This window comes from Coenobita brevimanus, chromosome 54 (assembly GCF_032717465.1).
Source record: "Coenobita brevimanus isolate Jiangsu-jjx chromosome 54, ASM3271746v2, whole genome shotgun sequence".
Taxonomy (NCBI): Eukaryota; Metazoa; Arthropoda; class Malacostraca; order Decapoda; family Coenobitidae; genus Coenobita; species Coenobita brevimanus.
Window position 1 is genome coordinate 27,097,588 of NC_137007.1, and position 23,418 is coordinate 27,121,005.

General features: G+C 41.9%; 1 protein-coding gene across 1 annotated transcript in view; it reads right to left on the reverse strand.

The window, feature by feature from the left end:
- Window positions 1–6,388: 6,388 nt before the first annotated feature.
- The window catches only part of LOC145401061 (ankyrin repeat domain-containing protein 13D), a gene marked incomplete at its 5' end in the record, with an annotated part of 398,667 nt that continues 381,637 nt past the window's right edge, over window positions 6,389–23,418 (reverse strand). Inside the window, 2 exons of the mRNA XM_080273433.1 lie at window positions 6,389–6,954; window positions 19,365–19,445. Of these exons, the coding sequence (XP_080129559.1) occupies window positions 6,681–6,954; window positions 19,365–19,445 (355 nt within the window). The remainder of the gene's footprint in view (window positions 6,955–19,364; window positions 19,446–23,418) is intronic.

A 23,418-nucleotide genomic window follows, 5' to 3' on the forward strand; every position in this document is an offset into this window, starting at 1 on the left:
GTCACTCAGTGTAGAACCACCTGAGGTGGGAAGAAGAGTAATAAAAACTGACATGAAGGAAAGGGAGAAGTAAGAAGAAGGGATGGCTGATACAGGAATAAAATTACAAAGGTGAAGGAGGAAGTGACAAGGTGATGGTTGCCACCACCTACCACTAACATTTCACTCAGTAAAACATAATGAAGGTAGTATGGACAGCCTGTCACTATATAGTTACATGAAAACTTGATAACACATTCTTCTGAAACAAAATGTGACTGTTTCAAGAGGACCACAACCTCCATAGATGGAGAGTGGTGTCACACACAGTAAAAAGGGAATCTAATGTAAAAGCCTCCCCCCCCCCCACATCATCAGACTGCTATAACATCATAAAAACAAGCTACAACAGCAAATAAAGCTTGACAGGTACCTGTGACACCCTAAAGAGTTGCAATCCTGAATGATGACTCACTGAGGAAATCAGGCGAGATGGTTGAGATCCTCATTAGGTGAGATATTGATGTATGTTGTCTGGAGGAGAGAGACTGGAGATGAAGTGCTGAATTGTGAGTGGAAAGGATAGCAGGTACAAATGTTTCTGGAGTGGTAAGGAGTTTAGGAAAGGTAATGTTGCCATCATGAAGGCTGAGAGATGTATTTAAAAAAAAAAAAAAAAAAAAAGTGAAAGAACGATCATCAGACTAGTAGCTCAAAACACAATGTTAGTGCATCACAATGACACTGAAAAGGAACAATTTCATGAGAGTCTAACTGGTAGGTGGTGGTGACCATCATCTACTCAGATGATGTAGTGCTGCCTACTTTATCATTCGTTTTTTGTGCCTGCCCTCCTCTCTTCTTATTTCTCCCATCTTTCCTGTCACTTCTTATTCCTTTTCTTTCCTTTACAGGTGGCTTTACATTGAGTGACAAGCCAAATGGTTTCCTGTAAGCCAAGAAACCATTTACAACGCTGGGTGGTAACCATATAACCAAACTATTCGTGCTCCCTGTCAACAAGTGCGTTGGTGGAGGGTTAGTGCCCCTCTCCGTAAAACAAATAACTCAAGTCAAATGGCCACCCCTTATGGGATTATGGCGTCTGGCAGTAGATAGCTAGATAGACTAACTGCAGCTGCATCAAAAGAAATGACAGTGGTTGCAGTTGACCTAAATGGCCATGTAGGCCAGCACAGAGATGGGTACATATGTATACATTGTGATTTTGGCTATGGCAGCTGAAACACAGAGGATGTGAGAACTCTAGAATAAAGAGATGCCTTGGAAAAGCTTGTGGTAAACACAGCTTTCATATTAATATATAGCAGACAAGCAACATATCAACCCGGGGATGTATGTAGCCAGAAAAAATTATATAATGCTGTGTAAATGATATAAACAGCCTGTGGAACATAAGATATGCTGAGGAGTGTCACCCAAGAGAGACTGGTTGTGTGTGATGGTAATTTATGCTGGTCTATGAAAGATTAGGACATTTGCACTTAGACCAAACACCAGGACATTTGCACTTCAACCAAACATCTGGAGGTTAAAAAAGGAAACTGTTGGGGAAAGTTTCAGGCATGACAGCATTAAAGTAGATGAAGCAGAAAGGAAATGGAGCACAGTGATAGAAAGCCACCCAAATGCAAAGAATGCAGTCTGTGGATGGACTAAGGGTATTATTTTACAAGACACAAAGAAACCTGGTGGTGGAAAGAGGCAGTACAAAGCAGAATAACTTTAAAAAGAAGACTGTGGAAAGTATGGAAAAAGGGTGGCAGCAAAGCCTGATATAAAAAAGCCAGGTGACTGGCAAACTACAATGCGTATGAAGCAATGAAGACAGCCGAGTGAGAAAGATTCATGTATCCATCAGATGAGATATATATGAGGCGTCTAGAGCCAAAGGGGCATCCCCACCAATATACTGATTCTGAGTTAGGTAGGGGAGACAACAGGCTTAACCCTCTTCTCAGTGACAGCACTGGTTGCCATACAAGATTCGGCCTTCTGGACAGTGGTAGAGGGGCTCAAAGTCACGTGGGTTTGTCCATGCTGCCGGGCGAACAAATCAGAGCAGGCAGACATCTAGGCCACACAGCCCAAACCAATCAGCATTCTCACTCTCTGCCACTCCCCCAGAGCAGCCAATCAGCAAGCGTGTGGCCCGCCCGGTGTGCTGGTGAGGCTTCCCTCCTGTGTTCACTGAGGTGTATAATTATTACGTATTGGATTTTTACCCCATTTATCGTGGATTATTGGTGACAAGATGAGCTGTTGTTATTGGGGTTGAAGGGGGGGTGACAAGATGAGTTCATCACATAGTTACAGTGAGGAGGTGGTGCCTATAACCTCTCGTAAGTGTCAGAAGTGTGTGGAGAAGTGGAAAAAGGTAGAAAAGAAGAGGAAAAGAGAATGGTGAGGGGAGACAGCGGGAGGGGGTGTGGCACCGAGGAGGCAGAGTTGGATGTCGATCTCCTAGATGATGACCCCACCATTTAACCCCCCACTACCCCTTCTCAATTTACTTAAGCACTACACTACTTTTTTTTTTTAGTGTTATTATTTCAATCTATTATGGTAGAGGAAAAATAATAACTGCATTGATTTCAGTTTTAGTTGTCAAAAACGTGAAATTACAGTAATAATTATTCGTTTATTAAGTGAACTGGAATCTTCAGTTCATAAAGTTTTGTACATTAATACATTCGTTGATGTTTTTTCTGCTATGTTTTTAAATCCCTACAATATGTTATTATGCCCACTTATAAATTGGGGGTTTGGTTTACTGCCTATTTTGTGGTTACGGTTATTATTGTTTTGTTTTTTTGCCTTTACATGTAGAGCAGAGGCGCTGATGATCATTTTGATGTATAAAAGGTTTGTTTATTGCCTTCTGGTTATGACGTTGCCATAAACACAACTTTAAAGCGTCATAACTCAAAAGTACATTTTGGCGCCGATGCCTCTTTGGTTCTAGACGCCTCATATATATATATATATATATATATATATATATATATATATATATATATATATAAAGCAAAATCACAAAGCAGGTGATCAAGAACAAACCCGGACGTAAGAGATGAAAAACACATGAAGTAAGCTAATTATGAGATGCCACCCAGTGACAAAGAAGGAGGCCTGGAAAAGCCACTATAGCTGGTTGTTTAAAAAAATAAAAAAAATAAATAAAAAATAAGTTAATACAAGAACCAGCAGTCAGACAGAGCAGAACTGGGCTGGACAGGCAATTGCTCTGGTCGCAATGTAGGAGGCTTCTGGTGAGCCAGGAGCCAATCTATTATGTGGAGGTTAACCTACTGTACGTCATAAGCTACTATCAGGATAAGGATGATGCCTTGAGAAAATTATAGTTCTGAGGATGACTGCTTATGTAATGAAAGTGATGGAAGAAGGTACAGCAGACAGAGTAATGACAAGAAACAGCAGACTGCAAAATGGATGCAGGCCAAGCCATGAGACCACAGATGCATACCTGTATTTATAGTTATGTACCTGCACAGAATATACCTAGCTAAGAATGTGACTGCACACACATTTTGTTTCTGTGGACCTGGAAAAAGCTGTTGGTAGAGTCTCAGTGGAGGTAGTAAACTGTTCAATAAGAAGCTGAGGGCTGACAAATGTACAGTAGTGTCAGGATGGTAATGGCAAAGTATGAAGATGTTTGAAGCAGGACTGGGGTCAATTCATTTTTGTCAATTCAGTTCAATTCCAGTTCAGAATAAAATTTGAATTAAATCCACTTCAGTTCAGTTCATTCGTAAAAAAATCTTCAGTTCCAATTCAGTTGAATTCATTATGGTTGATATTTCATGCAATTAAAATGTTTTCAATTCAAAATCAATTTCAATCTAACCAGTACAAATAATCTAACAGAAAGAAATAAAAATGAGGTTTCAAATTTAACATCTTTATTTATTATAAAAAATGCTCAACCACACAACCCAATTACATTCTTTACCAGCTAAAAGTTCATATTGTTTAAATCTTTGTTGAGTCCAAGTTACTGAGGATTGCAGCTGATCATCATAAGTTGCTCAAATCTCTTATTTCCTAAACTGCACCTCTCTGGCCTGAAGAGCTTGCCAGCAATGGAGAAAAGTCATTCCACAGGAGCCAATGTAGCAGGAATGGCCAGGTATTTTGCAGGAAATAGTTTCTCAATTAAATGAAAATTAATATAAATTTAATAGGTTACTTCACTTGATATATTTTTACCTTTTTTTGTGACAGCAAACTGTATATTTTACTGTTTATTTGAGTATACTGTAAGTTAATTATTGTACAATAATGAATTCATATATTACAGTATAAATTATTATTTTATCAATTCAGTCATCAGTTCATATAAATTCACTTATATCAATTCCAATTCAATTAATTTTATTTTTATATTTTTCTCAATTCCAATTCACATTTTTTTTTTTAATCAATTCCAATTCAATTCATAACTGACTCCAGCCCTGGTTTGAAGTAGCATTAAAGTCAACAGAACTTACGGCAAAGAGTTTGAGGTTAAAGCCCAGGTGCATCAGAGATCAGTCTTGAGCCTACAGCTATTCATAATGGCAATGGAAGCATTGTCTCAAGACTTCTGGGAGAGGTGCCCATGAGATGCTACCCAAAAGTTCCCAAACTTCAGCCATATGGACATGTAGCCTTGTCACTGCTATCATCTTTCGAGTAATATCCTTGCGAGTTGATGCAGCAGTTCCAATGCCTTACTCACCACTGGGAACACCCCTGGAATTTTGTTTTTGTGACTGGCTTCAGCACACCCTGCAATTCTTCTCGTAGTTCCTCAATAGTGCCAAGTTGCCATTCTTTTATCTTCATTTTCAGTTTGGGGAGCAGGTTGAAGTCACAGTGGGCTAAATCTGACAAACAGGGTGAGTGGGAAACCACTGCATTAATGCCTATCAGATAGGACAGCACGTGTCAGCTTCTTGTCAGACTGCGGGAACTACACCCCAGTGCACCACTTTTATGGCTGAGTTGGGCTGTGAATGGGTCGCTGTAAAGTACTGACTGGCAATTTAATGGTTACTGACTGGTTTTACTGATGATGCAGTAATCCTTGTGAAGTTGCTGGCACTCCTGAGTGTTTGTCAGGCACTTCACAAGCCACTGGGAAAGAGATCTCCAGAGACTCAAGTATCAAAATGCTTACTGAATATTAATAAAATACTGTAATCTGTCTAGGTATGTGGTGAGGACATAGCAGTCTTGGTGAACCTATCTCGAAACTAGTCCATAACAAGAGGGGATCAGAATGGTCTGGCTTTTGTTGTTATGAACTCAATCTGAGTACTGTATCTGGTGTAACTGCTATTTATGCAGGACAAAGGTTTGCATTTTTAATATGCTGGTGCTCTTCGTCTTACTTTGCGGCTGTAATACAAGGATACTTAACAGTGCTTTGGACCAGTAAATTAATTTCCAATGATCTATCTATCTATCTATCTATTGCCAGACGCCTCAATCCCGTTCGGGGTGGCCACAAACAAATCGCCTCCATGTTGCCCTGTCCCTCGCCATTTCACTGCCCCACTCCCAATTCACACCCCCCTCTCTCATATACCTCTCCACCCCATCCCTCCATCTCATCCTCAGCCTCCCCCTCCCTCTTCCCCCCTCCACCTCACTCACATACACTCTCTTTGTCAGTCTTTCACCCTCCATCCTCTCCACATGGCCAAACCACCTCAGTGTATTCCTCCTAACACTTCCTATCACTGATATCTCTGAAATGATGGCTGAAATGCTTGAAGGTACTTGAAATTTTGGTGTGGAAATCAATTAATGCAACTGTACGGGAAGAAACAGAAAAAGAAAACTGGCTGAAGTCTGCCATGAATGTGTATAAAGATAATAATGATGCTGTGGAGGGAGAAAAGTATGATGGGTTACTTAAATTGTTCAATCAAATGATGAAGGCTATGAAAAGGATCACTGACAGCATGATCTGAGAGAGAGTATAAATACAATGCAGTTTGGTTTTATACCAGGAAGCAGTATGACTGACCCAGTAATCTTGCCTGACAACTACAAAAGAGAAATCCCAAAGAAAAAACAGAAAACTGCCTTTTCTGTTTTTTTTAGCTTAAACACAAGTTTTTGATCTGCACTGCCTATAATGTGAAATGGGAGTGATGTGAAATATGATCAACAAAAAGGGGGGGGGGGATTACATTTTGAAACAGGTTCATGATAAGAACAATAATGCATGCTCAGGAGGCTCAGACAAAAATTAGCTAACCTCCTAATCTCTTGCACTAAGCCTGACACTACAATACTGCTTTCATCTACAGGCGATTTGGAATCTGTCAGAATAAGCATTTCTTTAGTGACCAGAAACAAAAAGTAAGGCCATTTATCAAATGCAGTATGCTTGAACACACATTCTTTCATTTACAGTATTAAAATCTAAAACTGTAGGTAAAATTAAGTCATTTAATTTATATTGCATTAGTATTCAAAACCATCTTTCAGAACCCTTGACATGAGCAGCAAAAGTTATAATACTTTATAAGTATTTTGTTGGCAGTTTTAAAGGCTACCTAGTGGTTTCTGAATTCATGTAAAGTATTTCTCAAAGTAAGAAATACCTATACTGTACAAACACACCAGGTTATTCATTATTATTAGCTAGAGCTCCACTACCATTATTTTTCAGTAAGTGATAACTCTAAAATGCGCTTGAGTGTCTCCTCTTCCTGTCTACGCCGTGCATCCTCCTCTTCCTGGTGCTGCTGTGAGAGTGATAGTGCCATGGCCAACTCAGAGTCCATCACACTACCTCCTGGGGTCACAACTAGTCCTTCTGGTACCTCAACAGCAACTTTACCCTCACATTCCTTCACTATTTCATGTGGAGGACTGGGAGTAGTATCTTGGGCCTGGGTTCGCATGTTAAATGCCAGAGACTCTTCTATGGCTCTGAGAGGAAAAAGTAAATAAATAAACAGAGGTCAATGGCAAATTTGAAAATCTGTGTTCACTATTTCACAAAGAATTCAAGTCCTCCTTTGTGGCTCCATCTCCTTGTTTCCATAATGACACATACCTCTTTATAACATCTGCATGAAACTCTGATTATTGGAAAATGAACAGAAAATTCCAATCACAGTACAGTCCAACCTTATCATACAACTGGGTTACATCAAGTGACAACCAATCTTATAGCAATACCAGTATAACGTGGGTTCAATGGGGATATGGTTTTGGTTAAGGGTCATCCACCCTAAAAGGTCCAAAAACAGTTTCCATCCATCCATCATCCAGTCCTATGTTGCTCCATAGCAAAGCATAAGAACCCAGGGCTAGGTAAGTTGGTCCTGACATTTAAGATGATAGTGACCAGCCTCACCCATCCCTGAGTGGCATTACGTGAGCAATAAACCCCAACCATCCCTTGAACATAAACCTTCACCTGCTCAATCTGATTGGAGCACCTTAATTACCCACTCAACCACCAGGTTCCATACAGTAAAACCTCACTAGAACGGACTAATTGTGACTCAAGCCATTCTGAAAACAGTGCAACTCCGAAAAAAGTAACATACGGACTTCCCCCAGCTATTTTCATACATGAAAAGCATTATGGCCACAATCCTTCACCTCTCAGTTCCTTCTAACTCAGGCAATATCCCGTTTGCCTCTTAACTGTTCTCAAATGCCACTATAAATAATTTATTGCATAACACAGTATAATTTTAGTAAGGTTTAGACTCAATGAAGGCCATATGTAACACACAAAGGAAGATACAATATTTTCATTCATGAAAATGATCATGGCCACCATCCTGCTTCACCTCACCAGTTCCTTCTAACTCGAGGCAATATTCCATTTGCCTCTTAACTTTTCTCAAATGCCACTATAAATAATTTATTGTATAACATAGTAAAATTTAAGCAAGGCTTGGACACAATAAAACTCTTAAGGTGTGTGGTAGGTGGGGGTGCTCACCATCCACTCACTCAATGTAGTATTGCTTTGGGTGTCTGCCCTTTTCTCTCTCCCATCCTTCCTCTTCTGACCTTCTTTCCTTCATTCATTCCTCTTCTTTGCCTATGGGTGACTTTACACTCCCTTTTCTGTCTTCCTTTCCTTTATTCTTTCCTCTTCCTTCTGCCTATGGGTAACTGTACACTGAGTGACAAGCCAAATGGCTTCCTGTACACCAGGAAACCATTTACTATGCTGGGTGGTAACCATATAACCAAATTATGGCACCTGGTGGTTTAGTGGGTAATTAACCCCTACACCGCGGGCATGTTTACCGATGTTTTGCATGTGCCGCGGGGTTATTCGGGCTCCGACAGACTCTCAAAAAATATTTGCCAAAAATCAGTTATTAGTCCTAGAATATTAAAATTATATATGCTTTTGGCACATACCTTCAGCTTTCTCCTGGAATGTTTGTTGAGCCTTCGTCAGTTACCGTAGGACTTGTGGAGACCTCTGAAGTTGGGTAACGAAGTCTCCACTTTACATTTCCTGACAACCCGTAATATGATTACCACAGCCAGATATTAACACTATAAACACTACTCTATGATTTTCAAGTAGTTTGGGATCCATACTCCAAAAAAAAACCCAATGTGAAAGCAATGAAAATTACGAGCGCGTCTGACCGTCGCACTGGCACTAGTTCGCTCTTGGTACTCTGTCATTTATTATTCATAAAACCCCTCACACTTTATATTTCTATTACTATATAATACTTATATATATCTACGGTCTTTATCCATAAGTTTCCTTCAGTAGTATTAGTTTATTGTCACTGTAGGGATTCAATTTCTTTCAGTAAAATACGTAGCATTCACTTTCTCGTCCTGTATACTAGCACTGAGAGTGAATGTCACTTTCATCTTCACTCTCATAACTCATAGTATTCAGACATGCTAGAGTGAAACTTTCACTTTCATTACTCCTAGGGTATATACTAGTATTCTTATAATACTACTCATTTACATTTCTATTTACGTTCTCTATTTTATTTACGTTATTTACATTTCTATTTTATTTACACTGTGTTATGCACTGTCACTTGAAGTAACTTATAAAACTATTTTCCATTGTTCACGTATATTTACATTCATTACTTTCGTCTGGCAATGAATGAATGAATTACTTTCACTTGCTGTTTACACATTATTTACACATTATTTACAATTCCACTTGCACTGTTTTACTCAACAGAAAGACCGTAGTCACTCTTTTATCAATTGTCAGCCCTTTACCTCTTTCCACACGAGGTTTAGTAGGGGGTAAAGGTCACAGGGCCCTTTGCATGGGAGTGAAAAAGTCCCTGACGTCAGCAAGAAGAAACATACGTGCCCCCACTTCGGAAGATGAGAGTAAACTGATAAAGGAGGGCCGGGGTAGAGGCCTACTTAGGGGATATTCAGTGCTACCAATGTTAGCTCTTGAAACAGCTATGTCTAGCACTGAAATGATTGGCAGGAAATCTAGACAATACATTATAAATTAGGTAGTTCCAGGTGAATGTAAATATCACTTAGGCTTCTCCCTTCCCTCCTTACATGTATATTTATTACGAAAATAGATTATACGGCATATTTCAAGGGGAAAAAAACAGCAAAAATTAGCGAACGAGTGCACGTGAGGTGTTGTCAGGTGATAATTAGCCAATTCCAGGTGTATGGCACTCTCATTTACCTTATTTCTTTCTTGTATATATTATTTGGTATAAGAATAGGACATATGGCTTATTTCAATGGATGAAATCAGTGAAAAATTCCAGGGAAGATTTACTTAGTGTAGCACAGCCGGGCAGGCGAGAGGATAGGGTAATGGAGGGGGGGTAGGGAGGGGAGTCAAGAACGGGGAGAAATGGCTAAATTGTCAACAATGGATGGGAGTACAGATGAGATTAGGAGTGCTGACTAGTGTTGGACATTGGCAGTATTGATAGATGATACAAGCCCCCACTTGGAAGCCCGGGTGAATTCAAAATAACGCAGAATCACAAAAGCGACGCCCCGCGGTATGATCCCTTGCTCCCAAGCGTCACGAAAGTGACGCCCTGCGGTTAAGGGGTTAAGGAGCTCCAATCGGATTCAGCCCATGTAGGTTTGTACCTGAGGGTGGTTGGGGTTTGTTGCTCACATGGTGCCACTCAGGGATGAATGAGGCTGGTCGCTCTGATCTTGAATGTTAGGACCAACTTGCCTGGCCCTGGGTTCCTGCACTCCTTGTGGGATGACATAGGACTGGATGATGGTCTATCTATCTATCTAATGCCTTAATCCCATACAGGGTGGCCACAAACAAATCGCCTCCACATCACCCTGTACCCCACCATTTCACTGCCCTGCTCCCAATTCACACACCCCTCTCTCATATACCTCTCCACTCCATCCCCCCATCTCATCCTTGGCCTTCCCCTCCCTCTCTCCCCCTCCCTCACTCACATATACTCTCCTCATCAGTCTCTCATTCTCCATCCTCTCCACATGGCCGAACCACCTCAATGTGTTTCTCCTAACACTTCCTATCACATCCACATCCACACCACACCGTTCTTTCACATCCTCATTTGTCAATCTGTCTCTCCATGTGACTCCACAGGCTCCTCTCAAATAGCCTAACTCATTTCCACTGCTCTCACTCTTGACTTGTGTCCCTCCAATGAGGTCCATGCTTCACTTCCATAAGTTAAAGCCGATATCACAATACTGTCATGTAATAACTTTTTCACTTCCATGCTCACTTCCCTATTGCTTATCACTGCTTTCAAGGAACCAGCAACCTTTCTTCCTTGTTGTACCCTTTCAAGCACTTTACTCTCTAAACTTCCATCCTTACTCATCACACTACCCATGTACTTAAACATACTCACATTTTCCTTTTCCTCATCAGCCAACCTCACTGTACATTCACTGACTTCACCTCTCTCGAAGACCATAACTTTACTCTTCCCTACATTCACCTTTAGATTCCATTTCTTACACGCTCTCCCAAACTCATCCACGAAGCCTTGCAGCTCCCCTTCGTCTTCACTTAACAACACAGTATCATCTGCAAACAACAGTACAGAGAGTTTCCAAACACTGCCCTCTCTCATTAGGGCCACTCCAACATCCACTGCCCTACCTTGTGTCTATTATAACCCCATCTATATACAGACTGAACAACCATGAAGACATGAAACAACCCTGTTTCAACCCAACCTTCAAATAGGAAAACTCACTCATTTCACTATCCACACGCATTGCAGCCTTAGCACCATCATACATACTATTCACAGCATTTAACAACTTCCCATCTACTCCATATATTCTTAATACTTTCCACAATCCTTGTCAATCTACCCTGTCATATGCTTTCTCCAAATCCATGACGGCTGCTTACAACTTCTTTCCCTTCTCTAGAAACTTTTCCATTAAAGATTTAAGAATGAATATCTGATTTACATACCCTCTTTCCTTCCTAAAGCCTCCCTGTTCTTCTCCAACTAATTGCTCTGTTATTTCCCTAACTCTGTCAATAAATATCCTGCCGTATACTTTTCCTATTACACTAAGAAGACAAATGCCCCTATGATTACAACACACTTCTTTTTCTCCTTTTCCTTTGTACAAGGGAATAATTATACCTGACTTCCAATCCTCCGGGACTTTACCTTCCTCCCAGGCCAATCTGCACATCTTCCGCATCCATTCTACTACTATCTCTCCCCCATGCTTCAGCATTTCACCACACACTCCATCAATACTTGGGGCTTTCCCCATTTTGACTTTCTTCACTGCTTCCACAACTTCCATCCTACTGATTTCTTCCTGTCTTCTCACCTCCCTCCTTCTCCCTGCCATTCCCCAGCCACTTATATTCGCATTACTTTCATTCTCTATGTTCAACAATTCATTAAAGTGTTCTCTCCATCTGCTCACTTTTTCTCCCTTCTCAACCAGTAATCTACTATTTTTATCTTTCACTCCCCTACTAACTTCACTGCCACCCTGTCTGACCCTCTTTACCTCTTTCCAGAACATTTTCTTACATTCCCTCCACTTGACATTCAAATTCCTTTCAAATTCCTCATCCACTCTCTTCTTACTCTCTCTTACTAATCTTTTCATCTCTCTCTTCCTTTCTACATGTAACTCTCTCTTCCGTCTCTCAACTTCTTGCACGCCCCTATTTCTCATCCATTCATTATATGCTTTTTTTTTGTGTGCCACAGCCTGTCTTACCTCTTCATTCCATCATGCTGTTCCTTGCACCCCCTTTCATCTCCACTTCACCCCACACACCACCTCACATGGATTATGGATGGAGTAATGAAAAAAAAAAAGAATCTTACGTAACCGTTCCAACTCACTTGGCTCACCCTACTCTACCCCCCAACCTTGCTGAGTGTTTATCATCATTCAGCACCTGGTGAAGGATCCATCAGAGCAAATCCTTCAAAATCATTACCCATTATCTTCAGGGTTATCCTCAAGAAACAGTGAATTATCATCCTGATTATCTTCACTGGCAGGAGATGAATCATAGATGGGAATTGGAGGTGTAGCTTCTACCTTGCATGCCATGTGGTGTACCTAATTTTAAGCATTTTTCAAATGCTGTATTGTACACCTTATAATTCTTATTTTTCATGATCTTACAAACTAAAGATGTTCACTTTGTCTGTATATTTCACTTATCACTTGTCACCCTCACACAGTATATCAGGGACTTCCAGGGAAATGATGTGGGTTGACTGAGGCACAGCATGGGAGAACAACAGTGACACTGCCAGCCCGCCACCAACCGACGTATGAACACACAAACTGCTCGTCATGTGATTAATGTTTTGTGTCTTGAATATATATGAATATTAATGCAGACCCCTTTTCAAATTTTTTAGCATTCAGAATGTACTTCATTGGTATTGCTTAATTTTAAACACTTTTCAAATACTGTTCTGTACACTTTATGTACCTTGTTATTTACGATCTTACAAACTAAAGATGTTCATTTTGTATATTTCACTTATCACTCGTCATCCTCAAGCAGTATATCTGGGACTTCCAGGGAAATGAAGTAAGGGGAAACGACATGAGTCAGACTGAAACCAGAGCACGGGGACACAACAGTGATGCCGCCAGCCCACCACCAATCAACGCATGGACACAAACCGTGTGAACAATATGGCCGCTCCAGCCTAAGGGTAGGCAGTCCGGACAGCTTCTAGCTTTTTCAGAGTTTTCCCGATATATAAGAAATAATTCCAGTCAGCTCCTTGACTCTGAAAAAAGTGAATTCTGGTCTAGTGAAGTCCATTGTAGTGAGGTCATACTGTAATTTGGTTATATGGTAACCACCCAGCATAGTAAATGGTTTCCTAGTGCACAGGAAACCGTTTGGCTTGTCACTGAGTGTAGAGTCACCCACAGGCAGAAGGAAGAGGAATGAATAAGGAAAGAAAGACAAAAGAGGGAGTGTAAAGTCACCCATAGGCAGAAGAAATAGGAAAGAATGAAGGAAAGAAAGACAGAGGAGGAAGGATGGAAGAGAGGAATGGGCAGACACCCAAAGCAGCACTACATCGAGTGAGTGAATGGTGAGCGTCCCCACAATTTCCAACTCATCTAAAGTGGTTCCTTTGCCAGACTGAGTCATTGCCATGGATCTCCCTCAAGGCTTAGGGACAGCTGGTATCCCGGGACACTCACTAATGGTCATCAGGAGCAGGTGATTAATGATGAGAAGAGTGATCCAGTGAAGCAGCAAGAGAGTGATGCAATGAGGCTGGAGGAGAGTGGTCCAGGAAGCTAGGCAGTGAGGAGGAGGAGAAGGCAGACAAAATTGAGGCAGATAAGCCAAGATGGTGCCTCAGCGTTCTGCTGGTAGTGGGTCTCAGCTCTTCTTCCACGTGGGTTGGAAGAATGATGTTATGCTGCAGCTGTCTGCCTTGATCCCCTCTTCTTGTGGGCAAAAAGCTCACATTATGTATGAAGATCCTTTTCAACTGCGTAACAGGCAGTATCATTCGTGGCAGGGTTGGGATCCTTTTTTTGAATGAATGACATATTGCTCCATCACTGCCAGAAATCCTTTCAATGTCTAAATATGAACCACTAGCATCGGTTTCTCCTCCCCCTCTTCCCCTCCCAGCACATGGTCCCACTGCTGCTTCAGTTCAATGAGGTCTTCAGTAAAAGGTTCCTCTCTTTGCCTGTCGAGCACCTCTGGGACATCGTTCTTGTCCAATTTGTGAAGCCCTGTCTCGTTTGACAGGCCCATGAACTTCCTTCACCACTGAAGCCCCTGGATCAGAATGAGTGCATGCACTCGGGCCACAGCTTGCACCAAACCCTATTCAGAGTGTGGTTCTTCACTTCCTTCCACATAGTTCTTTTTATGTTATATTTCTTCCACATGATTTTGACCAAGTCCCTGTCCCTGGAGTCACTAGCCCTCACCAGTTGCTCCATAGTGCACTGCAAGTAGTGTGCCTTGAACATCACTATTATACCCTGATCCATTGGGTGGAACAAAGTGGGACTGTTGGGGGGCAAAAACACCACTCTGATGATGCTGACCCAGTCTTCTAAGCTGGAGGAGTGACTAGGTTCATTAGCTACCACCAAGAGAAACTGGCTGGCTAAGCTGTTCCTACTGGCACTGTCCTGGAACACGGGGGATACGAAGCCAGGAAAATATGAGTGGCTGAGGGAGACTGTGAGTCATGTCTTGGGGTTTGACTTCCATATCATCACAAGGTTCTCTTTCCAGTACCTGGAAAGTGCCCTATAATTCTCCCAGTGGTAGACTAATAGTGGGTTCAGTTTGAGGTCACCCTCAGTACTGTCCCCCAACAGGAGCATCATGCAGTCCTTCACTGCCTTAAAACCAAGCTCATGCTTCTCCTCTTCACTCATGAAAGTCTTATTTGACATTTGTTTCCCAAAGAAAGTCAGGTTTCATCGAAGTTGATGACCTGCTTTGCACCACAGTAGACTCTCAATTTGAGTGGTTAACGTATCTGGGAATATTACCACATAAATCAAAATGTGTAAATCACACCACTGAAACCCATGGTATAAAGCTAATTGGTATGGTGAAATCCCAAAATTTTCCCAAAGTCCCCTCTTTGACCCTCTTGAAAATTTTTACCCCCTCTGGTCAAACATAACATTCATTGTAGTACACATACATCCTCTATGAACATCAGTGAGCATAAAAACGGGTTGATTAGAGTGAACAGGGTGATAAATAAATGATGGTCACTTTCCATCACAGAAGACAAAGCTATTTGGGTGCCAGGGTATCTTCACACAATGACCCATCTACCTAGAGGTAAGTGAAAAACTATTTCAAAAGTAAAGTTTAACAAAAACTGAAGGAAGAAAAAGAGCATAGCGAATGGTAGTAATGAGGTGAGAGAGACAAGAGATGTGTATATGTGAGGGGGGGAGGGGGCTGACTCAGTGTAAGCAGACCATTTCAAGTCCCATAATTTTAGCCATGCTGATTTATGATGAAAAACTTAGTACAAAGGTGTGAGAGACAAGAGGTAGGCAGTGAGCAATATGTGTGTAAGTGGCTAGCTGATCGAGTGTAAATGACCATTTTACATCCTGTAATTTTAGCCATGTCGAACTGTGACCATCTGCTTTAGCAAAATTCTACAGAATGACATTTTCTTTACTCCAGGTGGAGTGAGCATGTGTCTACGTGGTCTGACAGAGTAACTTTGGGGGGATGGCTGTGGATGGGGTCGAATTCTGGGATTTTCTCACAACCCCCCCCCCCCAGTTTATTGGGCCATGTCACGGTTTATCTTTCAGCCCAAAACGTGTTTAGCACAAATTGGGCCCATGTAAATTGAGGGTCGACTGTATAACCACCTTCCCCAATCCACGTTTTGAGTAGTTCTGGGAGCTTTTCAGTTATCTCATGATCACCACTGGCTGACACCATGCAGCATTATGTTTCTCACGCGAGCATGAGCCTTGAACCTGTCAAAGCATCCCGTGCTGGCTTTGAATGACTCTTTCACCTCTACCCCAATCCTCTCCTTCAGATCATTCCATAGGGACAAAGCCTTAGCACAAATAAGCTCGTCCCTAAAAATTAATCCTTCTGCTTACGCTGTTAATCTTTCCTCTCCGTTGGGCTCCTCCAATCACAACCTTATTACCTTAACCTGTCCTATCGCTCCGGTATGGCCTGTGGACCCTCCAAAGAAAAATCGTCTGTGGCACTTTGGAGCTGCGGATTGGGAGGCCCTCAGGCAGTACTTCTTTGATTTTCCATGGAATGATTATTGCTTCCATGGTCGGGAGCCATCTGAGTGTGCCTTGCACATTACGGAGGTTATTCTCTCGAGCATGGAAGCATGCATTCCCTTCTCATATCCTTTGACTAATGCAAGAAAGCCTGGGTTTAATCACGGTTGTTCTAATGCTGTCCGCAACAAGGAGAGGGCCTGTAAAAGGTACCGAAGCCAACCCACCCCTGAATCACATCTTGTTTATGTTTCTGCCCAGAATCGTGCTAAGGCTGTTCTTCACTCTGCTAAAAATAATTTCATCCGTACTAAATGTTCTCAACTCTCCAACTCAAATTCTTCTCGTTCCTTCTGGCACCTTGCCAAAAACTTTCTAACAACTTTACTTCATCATCCTTCCCTCCTCTTTTCTATTCTGATGGCTCTGTAGCTATTTCTTCTACTTATAAAGCAGATCTCTTCACTCACACTTTCTCATCCAATTCCACCTTAGACGATTCCGGTGCTGTTCCTCCATCACTTCCCCCCTCAGACTTCCTCATGGCTGACATTAAAATTTCTTCAGCTGATGTATTGTCTGCCATCACTGGCCTCAATACTAACAAGGCATATGGGCCTGATGATGTCCCTCTTGGTGTCCTGCCTAGGTAAACTTTCGCCTTTGTCTGTCAACTTGTACCTTTCCTTCATGCTGGAAGTCTGCTCTCATTCAGACAGTCTCAAAGAAGGGTGACCATTCCCAACCCTCTAACTATCGTCCAATTGCTTTAACATCCTGTGTCTCAAAAGTTTTTGAGTCAATTCTTAACAGAAAAATTTTAAAGCATCTTTCCCATCACAAACTTCTTTCTGATCGTCAGTATGGATTCCGTCTGGGGCGCTCCACTGGCGATCTTCTCACCTACCTTTCAGGCTCTTGGTCATCCTCCTTTCGGGATTTTGGAGAAAGCTTTGCCATTGCACTTGACATCTCAAAGGCTTTTGATCGAGTCTGGCATAAATCTTTAATTTCCAAACTGCCCTTTTATGGTTTCTATCCTTCTATCTGTGCCTTCATCTATAGCTTCCTTTCTTGTCGTTCTACAGCCGCTGTTGTAGACGGCCATCGTTCTTCTCCTAGATCTATCAACAATGGTGTTCCTCAGGGTACTATCCTATCACCAACTCTCTTCCTTTTATTCATCAATGACCTTCTAAGCTGTACATCTAACCCTATCCACTCGTACGCTGGTGATTCCACCCTTCACCTTTCCATTCGGTTCCCGCAACATCCATCTCAGCAGTTACTTCAACAAACAAGGGATGAGGCTATGGCACACCTACTGTCTGACTTGGCTCACATCTCTGACTGGGATAAAAATAATCTTGTTGTTTTTAATGCATCAAAGCCTCAGTTTTTACATCTATCAACCCGACACAATCTTCCTCAGGAGTAGCCACTAATGTTTATTCAGCGTAAAACTGCATCATCCTTTAACATGCTTGGGGTTTCATTCACTCGGGGGAAAGATCATATTGCATCTCTTGTAAAATCTACTTCCAAGAGATTAGGTGTGCTAAGCTGACTCCCTACCTTCTTTACCACGGCACAGTTGTTGACTTTATACATGGGTTTTATTCGCCCATTTAGAGTACAACTCTCATGTGTGGGGAGGCTCCCCACATACAGCTCTTCTCAATAGTGTGGAGTCAAAGGCTATTCGTCTCATCAACTCTCCTCCTCTTACTGGCTTCCTTCAACCTCTGTCTCTTCACCACAGTGTTGCATCTTTATCTCTTTTTCTATCGCTACTTCAATGGTCACTGCTCCTCTGAACTGTCTGCTTGCATCCATCCACCTCTACAAGCACCAATCTAGCAACAACTCCCATCCCTTTTCTGTCCAACTCTCTAATGCAAGAGTTAATCGTTACTCCCAGTCCTCCATTTAGGCAACAGGTCAACTCTGGAACTGTCTCCCTCTGTCTGTATTTCCTACTTCCTATGATCAGTCTTTCACATGCAATGTGCCCAGGCATCTCGAAATGAACGAATCTTCAATTTGGCTCTCTTTTGTTTTGTTTTTGTTTTTTCTTGGAAGGAATGGTTTGTGGGCTCCTGGCCTTTGGTTCCTTCTTTCTTGCCTTAAAAAAAAAAAAACTTCCACTGATTCTGGTCCTTCATCCAGAATGTGAGTAGCCGCTCTGTCTCCTCCATGAAAGGGTTCCTGATCCTTGTCAGTCGCTTTGCAGTTAGGAAGAACACCTGTTCCCCAGCTGCAAGGACTGCTTCAGACTTTTTTATAGTGTACTGACAGCTAACTGGAGCAGCTTAAGGGCTTCAATGATCCTACCGACCCCTTGTCCAACCTTATGCTGCTTCATTACATCCAACTTAACTTTGAGGGAAAGGCTTCACCTTACCCTCTGAGTCTTCCCTTCTTCTACGTTTGCCATTAAGGCCTGAAACTTTACCAAACATGATTTCTATGTGTAAAGGTACTGTAATTCACAAATAACTTGTACACATCCCACTATAAATCACAAAGAACTCTTCTAGTTACACACTTGCTCTGCAATATTATGACAGTGATGGCAGTCTGATGGCTATGCACATGCAGGACGGCGATGTAACACAATGCAAGGAAAGACACTACCACCGCAGTGAGACATGTGACTGAGCAGGCAAGAGGTACAGGGAATTCAAAAGATGGCAGAAAGAAGGGAGTGTGCGCAGCTGACTCAGAATGTGGTTCTGCACACATAAACACTGGGTGGCCATCTCAAAATGCATGAGTGTCAGCTTTCATGTCACCATGTGGATGCATGGGAGCATCATACAGGGATTTCTTGGATTGTACAGGCAAAGATTTGTGACTGCTACACGTGGAAAGGATGTAACTTCTTAATGATCACATAAGTGGATGACCATAAAGCAATCAATAATATAACGAGTTTGGACTGTACTATGAAAGTATGCCCTATAATGATTTATCATTCAAAAATGTTACTTCTATAATCCCAAGATTTTATAAAAATCTGGTCTTACAAATTAACTGATAAGAACAGTACAATATATGGAAACTTGTACAGTATACAGCAACCAGGTACAGCATCTCACCTCTGCAACTGTGTGTCTTCCACTGACTGTAGTCCCAAATGTGCTGGGGTGTTAGGTCGTGAAGCAGGCTTGGGGTTGGATCTGAAAAACAAAGTACTTACAGTATATGGCTTATTCTATGACTAATGTTTTCATTTACACTGAATAAAATTAGGTGCCTTCTTTAACCATCTGAAAAAAAATTAATAAAAAAACTTGAGGGAATACAGAGTGTCTCCATGGCCAAATATGTATTTTTTCCCCTCACTCAACATGGACACCCAAAAGGAGGAGAGGTTATGCCTCTCTGTGACAACACTGGCATTTCAGAGATCAGGCAGACTCATCCTAAAATGGCTATACCTGAAGTGTTCACCATCTACTGTATTTAACTATTTGCAGCCAAATGCCAGATGACAAAATTGCATTTAAAAAAAAAAAAAAAAAAAAAAAAAAAAAAAGCCTCCATAAAACTCTGCTATTAAATGGACAGTGGGATGGAAAGATACCTCGCACCATTTTCTGTCATATACAGTACCTCTCCACTCCATCCATCCATCCACCTCATCATCAATCTCCCACACTCAGTCTATGCCATCAACTTCCTCACATTCATGCCCCTAGTCAAATACTCATTCTCTATCCAATCCATATGGCTAATCTATTTCAGGGTACTTCTAACACTTCCTCCCTGTACATCCACACCAACACAACAATCCCAAACTTCCCCATGTTTCTGTCTTGTCTCTCCACATAACTCCACAGGCTCTGCTCAAACAGCTCATTTCCATTCCTTTCATTCTTGACTGAGGTCCAAGTTTTACTTCCATATGTTGGTGTGGCAATCATAATACAGTACAGAGTATCTTCAAGGTGGGATTCTGTTATTCTGGCACTAAACTTGAAAAGACTGGTAAATGAATGGATTTTAGAATAAAACCCTCCACTTGCTGGCTAAAATGGTTTGGGGTCTTCTTTGGCTGTCTAGCCTCTTCAGCTATCTTCCTTCCCACTCTGCCTCATATAATCAAAGGGCTTAGTAGTACCTTATACAGCCATCCTACCCCTCCCCTCCATCTCTCTCTCTCTCACTCAGACAACTTGGGTACAGCAGAATTAAAGTAAATACAAAAGATTTACATGGCACATCAGTTTCACATACAGGACATTATTAAAGTGGACAGATTCACAATAATGTACTGTCAGGCAACTGGCTGATGCTTTCATTCAGCATCAATTAGGTCGGTTTTTTTCCACCACAACAATTAGGTAATAAGGTAGCCTAATCTATGCATGAAATGGGATGCTTGGCTACTCAGTCACTAAACTCAAGCCAGCAAATGGGAAGATTTTATTCTATAACCTTCCATTTTAGTACAGTCAAAACCTCATTCTTCATTTGTTTCGTTTTGTTAATAAGGGCGCCAACATGCTTCCATGCGTCAGCCTTGGTCACTAATGGTGGCTCTCCATGCTGCTCGATCTCTGGCAGCCCCCCTATTCAGTACCTTCTCTCTGAGTCAAATGCTGACCTTGTCCCAGGTCTTTTTTGGTCTGCCTCTTGCAAGCCTACTCCCAACTTTAACACTTCTCACTTGCAGCACCCAACTGTCATCCCCCATCCTCTCAACATGCTCACACCATCTCAATCTACCTCTCATCACAGCATCTACACTCAGTTCCATCCTTCCTCTTAACTTTCCCATCATTAACCTAGCACCCTCCCGCCAGGCCTCACATTCAAGAATGCACTGCATGTCCACCTAATCACTGTCATTTCTGTACGTCTGAGCTTGCGAATATTCTCTTCCTTTACTGCCCAGGTCTCACTACCACACAGCATTACACATGCTGTATTCAAGGATCCCTTAGCATGGAGGGATAGCCCTCTCAATGTAAGGAGAGGAAACAGCTCCCTGAACTTCTTCCACCCACTCCTCACTCTAGCCACAGAGCTAGCTCCAGTCCCACCTCCCCCATATAACATGTCTCTCAAGTAACAAAACTCTTCCACACACTCGAGAGACTCACCAGTGAGACCATTCCTTTCACACCTAACAATTTCCACATACTCTCCCTGACACACTGCACACATGAAATTAGCATTATCTTGTAGTCTACCCCTAATACCACTACACCTTTCATGTACCCACTTATCACCAACACTGCACAAGATGGAATTACATTCCACAGCATTGTGGCAAACCGCACATGGTCACTCTCCCTCTTCTTTGACAGTACCGCCGCCAGCCCTGGATCCCGTCACCCTTGTTATATCTGCATTTACTCTCAAGCCCTTGTACCCTATACCATCTCTCCACTTCCTAAATCTTTCCTATGTCTCCCTTTCATTTTCTCCAATCAACACCAATTCATTGACATATAACATCTTCCACGGGAATCCATTTCCGAAGTTATGTGAGCAAGTTTCAAGCACCATGATAAACAACAAGGGGATCAAGACTGACCCCTGATGCACACCAGCATTCATGTATAACTTATCATCCAAATCTCCATTCACTCTTACCTAGGTTTGAGCACCGACATACATAGCCATAACCACTCTAACCAGCTACTCCTCAATGCCAAGCTTTCTCATTGCATATCTTACCACCTCCCTAGGGACTCTGTCAAAGGCCTTCTCCAAATCAACAAAAACAAAGTACAGATCCCTTTCCTTTCCTACATATTTTTCATGAAGCTGTCAAACAGTGAGTATGGTATCAGTGGTCCCTTTGCCTCACATAAACCCAAACTGCAGCTCATCAATAAACAGTCTTTCTTTAATCATACCTTCTATAACTCTCCCCATTACCTTCATGATCTGTGCCAAAGTTTTAAGCCTCTATAATTTCCTCTCTCCAGGGCATCGCCCTTCTCCTTGTACATATTTACAATGACACTCTTCAACCAATCATCTGGAACAAACACTCATATATAGTTGTTGTTGTACTGTAGTTGTATGCTTTGTTGGTCAAGGATTGAGATGTTTTGCACAGATCATTGATGATTAACTGAGAGTTATATTTACTGCTGATTAAGGTGCAGTTGGCAAGGAATATACACATGTTTTACAGTTGATTAAGGCACAGGATGGCAATGGATAAACACATGGTGAGAGGAGTTTTTTGATACGTGACAGGGGGGTCAAACTCGAACGTGTTTGTCATCTATCATGAGGAAAAGTGCTTCCACCACAGAAAAGTTGGGGCAGAAGTTAGTCTGGAGATGGAAGTTGGTGTGTCAATGCACAGAGTACGTGAGCTGAAGTGGCTAAGAGTGTGTCATTGCTGTAGGTAACAGTAACGTCAGTAGTCACATACTGTGCCCAAGAAGGCATAAAACCTCATAGGCCCTCACTACATAAGTCGCGTCATCATGTGCGTGGTGGCATTTAAGTGTTTAAGGATTGATGTAGCTGTGGCATGCATATGTGTGTAAATATACCATGTAATTACAATGGATAAGATAGGCCAGTGTGCTTATATTGGCAGTGTAAAGATATGATGCCTATGCTGTATATTAAACACTAGGTCATACGGATGCAGAGTCTCTCTCTGTTACTGCAAGTCTGACAAATACAGTATATCAACTTGTCCAACTGGCAGGTCCTGTTACTATCCAGAAGACTAGGTATAATAGTGTAGCGTCTACCTATCAAATCAGTAACCAACCCCACTCCTACATCTCCTTAGGCCTTCAGCATTTCAGCAGTCAACCCAGACACACCTGCTGCCTTCCCCACCTGCATCCCGCCTATTGCCCTGTTCACAGTAGCAGCATCAATCAAACATCAAGGGTCAAACACTGGATATGCTGATTCCAAACCTTCCCTGTTCCAGTTAAACTCCTAAATCTGCAACTGGTAAATAATGCTCTCATCAGGCACCTTTAATATCCTCACTGTTCACCACTACCTTTCCATCACCTTTCTTCACACACAGTTCATCTATGATATCCCTGTCTTCCCTCTTCATCTTCATTGCCACTTTAAATATTCTTCCTTTCAACACTATTTAGGCTATCCAGCAAATGTCTCTGAGACTCAGCTTTTGCCCTGTATACCTCTTTTACA